General features: G+C 43.9%; 1 protein-coding gene across 1 annotated transcript; it reads right to left on the bottom strand.

Moving 5' to 3' along the window:
* Nucleotides 1–265: 265 nt before the first annotated feature.
* On the bottom strand, nucleotides 266–9,062 carry LOC111347409 (uncharacterized). Its single transcript, XM_088759486.1, has one exon. The coding sequence runs from the start codon at nucleotides 7,780–7,782 to the stop codon at nucleotides 1,411–1,413; it is 6,372 nt and encodes a 2,123-aa protein (XP_088615612.1). The 5' UTR covers nucleotides 7,783–9,062; the 3' UTR covers nucleotides 266–1,410.
* Between the last annotated feature and the right edge of the window lie 1,657 nt (nucleotides 9,063–10,719).

The following is a 10,719-nucleotide window of genomic DNA, read 5'->3' as shown; positions in this document are numbered from 1 at the left end:
CAGGTAGTGGAGTAGCTATGATTTCACATGTACGAATTTCTGTGTTCCTTACGTAAAGCGGCTTCCACCGCTGCTCTATTTGGTGTGTCAGCAAGCTCGTGTTCACGCCGCGAAAATGACTGACAAATGCGTATGATTAGGTCCATGTGGATTCTACGCGCGGTTTTTTGCAAAACGGAATTCTATGGTATACAGATTTCTAGGGGTATTTGCTCTATCAACGAACCTTTCCCACTAATAAAACGCAACACAAAAACTATACAAATGCAATAACGTAACTCCTTTAATAATCAGGCTGAGCTAACCTACTAATGGTAAGATTGTTGTAGGTTTCATCGCCTTCAATCATAAAATTACAATACCTACAGCAGGCCAATAGCTACTATTGTTCACGATTCAACTATGAACAATTTTCAAATTTTTAACGAGTTACTTCGATATCAAAAACTAGAAATTAAACTTACTTGGTCTAGAGGAACCATACTGCGAAAAAAGTAAAAAAATCGTTGCAACAAAGTCACAGACGACTTTTTAAACTGTTACGACTGATGTCTCTATGTTATGTAAAAATCCTGAAAGCGAGTGACAGGTTTTGATTCTATATTACACAGACAGAACTGAATAACATCTGCTCATGTCACGTAGATGCCTATAAATTTATAGCAACGGTATGTATTAATTGATGTGGCATAATTTTAAATAAAACTTAAAGCCTTAATATCTTTGATCCATTAAGACTACTTTTTAGGGCAAAAGCATTAAAAAAAAAAAAAAAAACTATCGCTGAGGACCGCTCAGCTCAAGTGTCGGTATCAACGTAGCCGAATTTACTCCAAATGCATTTTTACGATCGAAATAAAACGGATTATTCCAGCAAGGATGAGACTATGATGTATAAAAAATGTTTCCTATCCCTTTTGAGAGACATCTGAGGCGTAAGTTTGAAGCTTGATTTCTCTACTAGTGTCGTAATCTAGGGGAAAAAAACTGCACCGCGTTTCAAATTTTAAACATTCTGTCCTTTTTAGTCTAGTGTTGCTATGGTTACATGTGTGAGCTTGCAAAAGTTCCTGAGATTTAAATGTGGTTTTCACCTCTGCCTTTTACAGATCGGTTGCAGCACGTGCCAAACGTAAAAGACCGCACTCTGATCGGCTCTTTAACTTGTAATGTTAATTGCTAGAAGTCTGCCTTACAGGGAAATATTGTCTGTTGTTCCTTAAATTTACTAGATTACTATGCATCACATTAGGTGTTGCTTGGCTTAATTCTGTATTAGTATGCTGTACACAATGAAGCCTTCATATCTTTCTTTGAACTCTCAGTTTTGATTTGATCTTCACTGATCTACGAGTAACGAGCATAACGCCCTAAACAATTACGATTTAAAAAATTTATGATTGTTGAACTTTATGGGTTACTAATGTTAAGTTCTGCTGTACGGAGCTGAGCAAGTGCATTCTGAACAAATCTCACCTCGCCACCTTCAGGGCCAAAGTTCTTGACATAAATGGCCAATGCAAGATCATAACACTCCTTTGCTTTTTGGATGTGACCCCGATAATTGTGCACAGCGCCCAGGTTTATGTAAGTATTCGCTACCTCGACGTGTTCCGGACCAAATAATTTAAGGCGAACATATAGCGCTCCCTCATGACAGTCTTTTGCCTGCTTCAGGTCACCCAGCCGCCGGTGGACATCGCCAAGGTTATCGTAAGACATTGCGACATGAACATGTTCAGGTCCGAGCTTTTTTAGCCAGACATACAGCGCTCGCTCATGACAGTCTTTTGCCTGCTGTAGGTCACCCAGCTGCTGGTGGACAAGGCCTAGGTTATTGTAAGAAATTGCGACATAACAATGCTCAGGTCCGAGCTTTTTCAGCCGAACATCCAGCGCTCGCTCGTGACAGTCTTTTGCCTGCTTCAGGTCACCCAGCTGCCAGTGGACAATGCCAAGGTTAAAGTAAGACATTGCGACATGAACATGCAAAGGTCCGAGCTTTTCCAGCCAAACATCCAGTGCTAACTCGTGAGAGTCTTTTGCTTGCTTTAGGTCACCCAGCTGCCGGTGAACATCGCCAAGGTTATTGTAAGACATTGCAACATCAACATGCGAAGGTCCGAGCTTTTTCAGCCGCACATCCAGCGCTCGCTCGTGACAGTCTTTTCCCTGCTGTAGATCACCCAGCTGCTGGTGGACAAGGCCCAGGTTATTGTAAGACATTGCGACATCAACATGCTCAGGCCCGAGCTTTTTCAGCCAAACATCCAGTGCTCGCTCGTTACAAAATGTTGCCTGCTTTAGGTCACCCAGCTGCCGGTGGACTTCGCCTAGGTTATTGTAAGGCATTGCAACAAGAACATGCGAAGGTCCGAGCTGTTTAAGCAGAAAATCCAGCGCTCGCTCGTGACACTCTTTTGCCTGCCTTAGGTCACCCAGCTGCTGGTGGACAAGGCCCAGGTTATTGTAACACATTGCGACATCAACATGCTCAGGTCCGAGCTTTTTTAGCCAAACATCCAGCGCTCGCTCGTGACACTCTTTTGCCTGCCTTAGGTCACCCAGCTGCCGGTGGACAAGGCCCAGGTTATTGTAACACTTTGCGACATCAACATGCTCAGGTCCGAGCTTTTTTAGCCAAACATCCAGCGCTCGCTCGTGACACTCTTTTGCCTGCCTTAGGTCACCCAGCTGCCGGTGGACAAGGCCCAGGTTATTGTAACACATTGCAACATCAACATGCTCAGGTCCGAGCTTTTTTAGCCAAACATCCAGCGCTCGCTCGTGACAGTCTTTTGCCTGCCTCAGGTCACCCAGCTGCCGGTGGACACCGCCAAGGTTATTGTAAGACGCTGCAACATCAACATGCGAAGGTCCGAGCTTTTTCAGGTGAACTTCCAGCGCTCGTTCGTGACAGTCTTTTGCCTGCTTTAGGTCACCCAGCTGCTTGTGGACAATGCCAAGGTTAAAGTAAGACATTGCGACATGAACATGCAAAGGTCCGAGCTTTTCCAGCCTAACATCCAGTGCTAACTCGTGACAGTCTTTTGCTTGCTTTAGGTCACCCAGCTGCCGGTGAACACCGCCAAGGTTATTGTAAGACATTGCAACATCAACATGCGAAGGTCCGAGCTTTTTCAGCCGCACATCCAGCGCTCGCTCGTGACAGTCTTTTGCCTGCTGTAGATCACCCAGCTGCTGGTGGACAAGGCCCAGGTTATTGTAAGACATTGCGACATCAACATGCTCAGGCCCGAGCTTTTTCAGCCAAACATCCAGTGCTCGCTCGTGACAGTCTTTTGCCTGCTTTAGGTCACCCAGCTGCTGGTGGACATGGCCAAGGTTATTGTAACACATTGAGACATGAACATGAGAAGGTCCGAGTTTTTTCAGGCAAACATTCAGTGCTCGCTCGTGACAGTCTTTTGCCTGCTTTAGATCACCCAGCTGCCGGTGGACAAGGCCCAGGTTATTGTAAGACATTGCGACATCAACATGCAAAGGTCCGAGCTTTTTCAGCCGAAAATGCAGCGCTAGCTCGTGACATTCTTTTGTCTGCTTTAGGTCACCCTGCTGGTGGTGGACAAGGCCCAGGTTATTGTAAGACATTGCGATATCAACATGCTCAGGTCCGAGCTTTTTCAGCCGAACATCCAGCGCTCGCTCGTGACAGTCTTTTGCTTGCTTCAGGTCACCCAGCTGCTGGTGGACAAGGCCCAGGTTATTGTAAGACATTGCAACATCAACATGCTGAGGTCCGAGTCTGTTCAGCTGAAGATCTAGTGCTCGCTCGTGACAGTCTTTTGCCTCCTTTAGGTCACCCAGCTGCCGGTGGACATCGCCAAGGTTATTGTAAGACGTTGCAACATGAACATGCGAAGGTCCAGGCTTTCTCAGCCGAAAATCCAGCGCTCGCTCGAGACAGTCTTTTGCCTGCTTTAGGTCACCCTGCTGGTGGTGGACAAGGCCCAGGTTATTGTAAGACATTGCGATATCAACATGCTCAGGTCCGAGCTTTTTCAGCCGAACATCCAGCGCTCGCTCGTGACAGTCTTTTGCTTGCTTCAGGTCACCCAGCTGTCGGTGGACATCGCCAAGGTTATCGTAAGACATTGCGACATGAACATGCTCAGCTCCGAGTTTTTTTAGCCAAACACACAGCGCTCGCTCGTGACACTCTTTTGCCTGCTTTAGATCACCCAGCTGCTGGTGGACAAGGCCCAGCCTATTGTAAGACAATGCGACATCAACATGCTCAGGTCCGAGGTTTTTCAGCGAAACATCTAGTGCTCGCTCGTTACAGTCTTTTGCCTGCTTTAGGTCACCCAGCTGCCGGTGGACATCGCCAAGGTTATTGTAAGACGTTGCAACATGAACATGGGAAGGTCCAAGGTTTTTCAGCCGAAAATCCAGCGCTCGCTCGTGACAGTCTTTTGCCTGCTTTAGGTCACCCTGCTGCTGGTGGACAAGGCCCAGGTTATTGTAAGACATTGCGACATCAACATGCTCAGGTCCGAGCGTTTTTAGCTGAACATCCAGCGCACGCTTGTGACAGTCTTTTGCCCTCGTCAGGTCACCCAGCTGTCGGTGGACATTGCCAAGGTTATTGTAACACATTGAGACATGAACATGCGAAGGTCCGAGCTTTTTCAGGCAAACATTCAGTGCTCGCTCGTGACAGTCTTTTGCCTGCTTTAGGTCACCCTGCTGCTGGTGGATAAGGCCCAGGTTGTTGTAAGACATTGCAACATCAACATGCGAAGGTCCGAGCTTTTTCAGCTGAACATCCAACGCTCGCTCGTGACAGTCTTTTGCCTGCTTTAGGTCACCCAGCTGCCGGTGGACATCGCCAAGGTTATTGTAAGACGTTGCAACATGAACATGGGAAGGTCCAAGGTTTTTCAGCCGAAAATCCAGCGCTCGCTCGTGACAGTCTTTTGCCTGCTTTAGGTCACCCTGCTGCTGGTGGACAAGGCCCAGGCTATTGTAAGACATTGCGACATCAACATGCTCAGGTCCGAGCGTTTTTAGCTGAACATCCAGCGCACGCTTGTGACAGTCTTTTGCCCTCGTCAGGTCACCCAGCTGCCGGTGGACATCGCCAAGGTTATTGTAACACATTGAGACATGAACATGCGAAGGTCCGAGCTTTTTCAGGCAAACATTCAGTGCTCGCTCGTGACAGTCTTTTGCCTGCTTTAGGTCACCCTGCTGCTGGTGGATAAGGCCCAGGTTGTTGTAAGACATTGCAACATCAACATGCGAAGGTCCGAGCTTTTTCAGCTGAACATCCAGCGCTCGCTCGTGACAGTCTTTTGCCTGCTTTAGGTCACCCAGCTGCTGGTGGACAAGGCCCAGGTTATTGTAAGACACTGCCACATCAACATGCTCAGGTCCGTGCTTTTTCAGTTGAACATCCAGCGCTCGCTCGTGACAGTCTTTTGCCTGCTTTAGGTCACCCTGCTGCTGGTGGACAAGGCCCAAGTTATTGTAAGAAATTGCGACATCAACATGCTCAGGCCCGAGGTTTTCTAGACAAACATCCAGTGCTCGCTGGTGACAGTGTTTTGCCTTCTTTAGGTCGCCCATGTGCCTGTGGACATTACCCAGGTTACAATAAATAGCTGTTTTTCGTAATTCATTACTTGGGTCTCTTAAATTGAGGATTGCTAGGACTGCTGTAAAGTAGCTTCTCGCCGCTGGATATTGAGAGTGCTCGTGGCACATAATTCCGAGGGTTGTAAAGACGTTAGAATAGTCCTGCAGGGTGAACATATCAATTTGAGCAACTTGAGATAGTCCGTCTTCAGAAAAGAAATGTTCGGCTTCTGTAATCACTTTTGCCAGATGAGGAACAATTTTTGTGCCAATGACTAGAGAATCTTGATCCTCGAATTTGGAGAAGGATGAAACAGCCCCTAGTATGGATTTGATTTGCTTATCCTTTGCAGATTTCTTTGTTACTGAATTAACAATGTCATGGACGACTCCATGCACTCGAATGTAAACACCGCTCTCCTCTCTGTCAAACAACAACAATGGGCATCGACTTATCTTTACCTCAATCGCATCTTTATCTTCTAATTGCTCTTCCATTTCCATAATATAGTCGACGACAATATCCTTTAGTATTGGTTGTGGCACACAAAGAGAGAGAAAAGTAAACAAGTGATCTAAAGCTGTGTCGGATCTCATTATCTTTTCTAAGGCGAGTGTTGTCGCTGTGGTCATTGTTTTTGGGTAACTTGGGTTTGTCTCGGCAAGAATATTCTCAATTGTACTTCGCTGCCCTTTCTCAAGTTTCTTTAGAAAGTCAGTCCAGCTGAATTTTGAAGCTATTTTACTATCCCGAACTTGTCTTACATAGATGGCGGCAGTAGCCAAAGCCAGTGGCTGGTACTCCAAAGTTCGTGCAATTTCTTTTTCTATCTCGTCATCAGTGACACCAGATAGGAGCCTTAACATGGAGCAGGCATCATCAGGTAACATTCCTTTGCTTACTGAGATGTGCTGAATGAAGGAGCTTTTTAAAGGAATAGACTTGGTGTCTTGTGTCGTTATCAGTGACTGGCCCCTCGCCCATTGTTGATTTTCTGGACCTGGCAAATAAGTATGTACATGTGACAAACTAGTGACATTATCAACTATCAGCAACCACGACGTGTACAGCTCAATTTTTGCGCTTATTAGCGTCTTGAGACTTGCAATTTTTTCGTCTGTGCTCAGATCTTTGGAATTACGAGTTTCTGTAACTGAGTAATCTGGACATTTACAGTGTCGAGCAAAGGAGACATACGATTCCAAAAGTGTTTCTGAACTTTCTGCATTAAGTGTCATGACAAATGAAATCGCTGACGGAGTTTCTTTGCTCTTGTCGAAAAATCGCTTGGCTGCTAAACGGGCCAGCTGAGATTTTCCACTTCCAGGGTTTCCGAGTAAGTACAAGGTGCTTAAGCTGTCATGGTTGGCATCTTTCAGTTCTATGAGGTGTTGTGTGATTTTATCAACCTCCGATCTGCGAGGGAAGACGTCGTGTGTAGGTCCAGGAGGAAGAATACAAAATGGTAAGACCTTCGTTTGCAGCTGTACCTCAAGGGTCTGTCGTTGATTCTCTTTTTCTACGAGTTTCGTTTCTTTTTCAGCAAGTTCCTTGTCTTTCTCATCGAGTTGCGATGCTTTTTCTTGTAGTTCCCTTTCTTTTTCTTGAAGCTTTGTTTCCTTCTCGATAACTTCTTGTTGAAGGTTGTCAACTTTCTTCAGAACATTTCTTAACTCTCTTGTCGGGAAACTTGTCTGAGTTTGGATTTCACGGATTTGCTGAGTGGGAAGACCGAGTGCGTGAAATGCAGTATTTACCTTTAAAACCGCATCTTGAAAATATTCGCTGGAAAGGTAGCCTCGTGGTCTATGCGCAAAGTCTTCATTACGAAATTTTCTGAGAACATCCACATTTGACTGAACAGCTGGATGGAGATTGCAGATGCAATCTGAATAAAGAATGGCATAAAACAGCATGGCACAATCCCATTCCGCTCTGTCACCATTGATGATAGTTTTTAAGAGAAGGGCGTTTTTTCTTCTGTTTCCTGGTGATTCATGGCTCTTAAAGTCCATTCCATTTTTCGGCTGATCCTTCCATTCTCCCAGAGTTGCCTTGTAGCGATTGTCCCATTCTTGTTTGAAGATTGTTCGAAGGCCTTCAGTTAGTACATCGGTGACAATGTAACAGATCCTATAGTAATTCAGCTGCTCCTCAGTATATTCCATAGGGGCGGCCATATTCAATCAGACCCTTTACAAAAGAGGTGTCTCCATTAGTTAAGTCAGTTAGTTATCTTTTTTAAGGACTTAGAACTTTTAAACTTGTTTAAACATTTACTACGATTATAAGTTGAGTGAGACACCGACAAAGTTTGGGGACGGAGGTTTGACGGTAAAGTTGTCAAAGGCAATTTTCTTCGTTGGCTAATCAGATCTCAAGAGCTACGCGTCGCCAACTGTCAAATGTGGAAGAGGGTATCAATGGGATTAACTGTCAACCGTGAAATGGCCAAAATATTAAGACTATTAGCCGTCAACCGTCAAAAACTCAATATTTTTACTGTCAACCATCAAATAAGCAAGCCAATGTTAGCCGTTAAATGTCTCCGATATCCCTAGTTAAGAACTAAACGATTGCCTTAATTGGGGTTAAGTTCTGTTGTTTATGAATAAAAGTTTTGATATATCACAAAAATACATTTATGTAAGTCCTTTAACTCCTAGTCGCAAGTAAAACTGGTCAGCGACAGAACTGACTTCCGGTGTGGTAACACTTCCGCTGTCGTATAACTTTTGTCGCTTCTCACTCAACTGAGAATGGTAGTATACATTTGTTAACTGGTAAGTTTGTGATCACTCTTTATACTCTTTCGCCTCCTACAGAGTATAAAGGGGGGAGGGGAAAGGGGGACTGTAGAAATTCACTGCTAGAGCTTCATGGGGGGAAAAGTCAATTGTATTGTGATAGAATACGGTCATTTTCACTTCCCCACACAGATCAAAGATTTCCTCAACCCATCATGAACAGAAGAACGGTTTGTAAACACACAATTTTTAAGAGAATTTACGAAGCTTTTGTGGCTCTGCATCTCATACAACAACAACAAAGATCAAGGCTACACGAAGCAACATGCCCCTTGAGCGACATGTTCATGGTTCGGCCAATTCCAGCGTTCATTTTGAAGCAGTAATTTCAAGTCCCGTACTGGCAACTCGTTACCACTGATTCATTTAATGAAATCAACATTCTTCAACTGGCGTCAATCGAATACGATTTACATTTCCTAGAATGTTCAAATTCAAATTTAAAAAAATCTGTAAAAACTTTTAAAATATTTTTAGGTAAGAAAAAGCTTGTAAGGTTAATTTAAGTCGTCACATATAACACAGTGGTTCATCGTTCTTTTCTTCCGTTTCTGCATCAGTGATCATACTGAGGCCGTTATCACCAACATCTAATCTGCAAAATTGTCTTGAAAAACAACAAATAATAACCGACACTGGCGAGAAACCTTTCTTTCATGAAAAGATAACGTCAGATATTAAAGGTCGTGTTTAGACGCCAAACTTTTTACGAAAAATATTAAATATTGTTACATACCTAGACTTTCACTCAACAAAACGAGCACTGTTATTGGTTGATTCTTGGTCAACCTACCCTGATCAAATACAAATTTACCCCGACCGGAATACAATTGCGTAATTATTGCCCGCGCCGAATACAACAGCATGTTTTTGCCATATGATGGTTTAAGGGGAAAGTCTAAATATGTAACAAACCACTTAATGTATCATCCCTCGAAAATCTAGTCAGTTTTCTTTTCGCTCGATTCCAGTGTCCCAAACAGTTCTCACAACAGTTCCGCGAAAACTGCTTCCTAAATCCTTGAGAGAATTGCTTTTGCTTCAGCGCAAAAGCCTTTCATCAGAGCCGAAATCAGTCGTTCAAGATTCGTTAAAGGTTTAGTCGAAAAGAGGCTCGGGGCGAATTTTCAATAAAGCATAAGAACTATTGGAGAAGCTGTTCTTTAATCTGTACGCGAGATATTAGGCTCGCTGATGAAAAGTTCGGCGCTCTTAACCGTGTAAAGATCACTTAATCCTTTCACTCTCAAGATCTCATTAGTAATTCTCTTTACTGTCTGCTGCACAATTCTTACAATGTTAGTCAGGAGAATTTGATAGTGGATCAATGAATAGTCCCCCAAATGACTCTGACGTGTCTGCTTGATAGTGTATTAATATGGTATGGAGAAATTCTGTCTTTGTCACTCATGGCAGTTATAAAGGTTAAAAAGCTCTTTACTCGATTTAACAAGCACAGAAACTGGAAAAGTTTACCTTCAGTATCTACGAAAAGTGAAACCGCAAAGTCCAGTCATGTGATCAGAACCTACCACAGATGGAATGAAAAATCAGGGAGGTTGAACGGTTGACAAAAAATTCCTGGAAGGAAAATGACCCGGGGTTTAAATTTCGGGTCAAGATTTCTTACTTTTACAAAGGTTAACGCTGCCCTTCAATGACTTCCCAGGATTTTAAATCTAAACTCTTAACAGCAGCACTCAAATAAAGGTTTTCACACACAAGCTTGTATCGAAACTCTTCCTGTTCCATTCGGTTTTGTTAAAAGAAGTTAAGCGCAGCTATGATCATTCGCGTCTACAACAATGTTCTAAAACAAAAAGCGACACATATTTGATAAACGGCACCGCTGTGCAAAAATCTTCCAACTCGATTGGGATTTAGTATACTAAGCTGTTCGGAGTTGAGTTATCAATCATATTCAGAGCCCCTTGGTGGTGATAAGAGATCCTAGCCAAATCGTGGCGCTGTTCTTTACATGAAACTCAGCATTTAAGTGAATGAACATGCCATGTCGCAACAAAACTCACAGTCGAAATGCCGTGCAAAACACCTCTGTCATTAACATAATTCCAGGATACTATATGAGTTGACACATAGGGGCCAAACCACCCCTTAAATGTTTCATCAGAATTTGGGAAAAAAATTTCAAGATGGCGGCCAAACAAGCGCGCAAAGGCCTCTGGGTGTGCTGGCTGTTTCAAGGAGGGCTGCAAAAAGGCAGTTTTTCAGGGGCCTGGTACCGAACACAGCTTACAGGCGGGCATTTTCAACTTGTTCGGCTCACAAGCTTTGCAGTGGTGTGTCATG

This window comes from Stylophora pistillata, chromosome 5 (genome assembly GCF_964205215.1).
Source record: "Stylophora pistillata chromosome 5, jaStyPist1.2, whole genome shotgun sequence".
Classification (NCBI taxonomy): domain Eukaryota; kingdom Metazoa; phylum Cnidaria; class Anthozoa; order Scleractinia; family Pocilloporidae; genus Stylophora; species Stylophora pistillata.
This window is presented reverse-complemented; position numbering and strand designations above follow the sequence as displayed.

What these genes read in the sequence shown, in the direction of transcription:
- LOC111347409 (XM_088759486.1), bottom strand. Translation starts at nt 7,782, where the DNA reads ATGGCCGCCCCTATGGAATATACTGAGGAGCAGCTGAATTACTATAGG.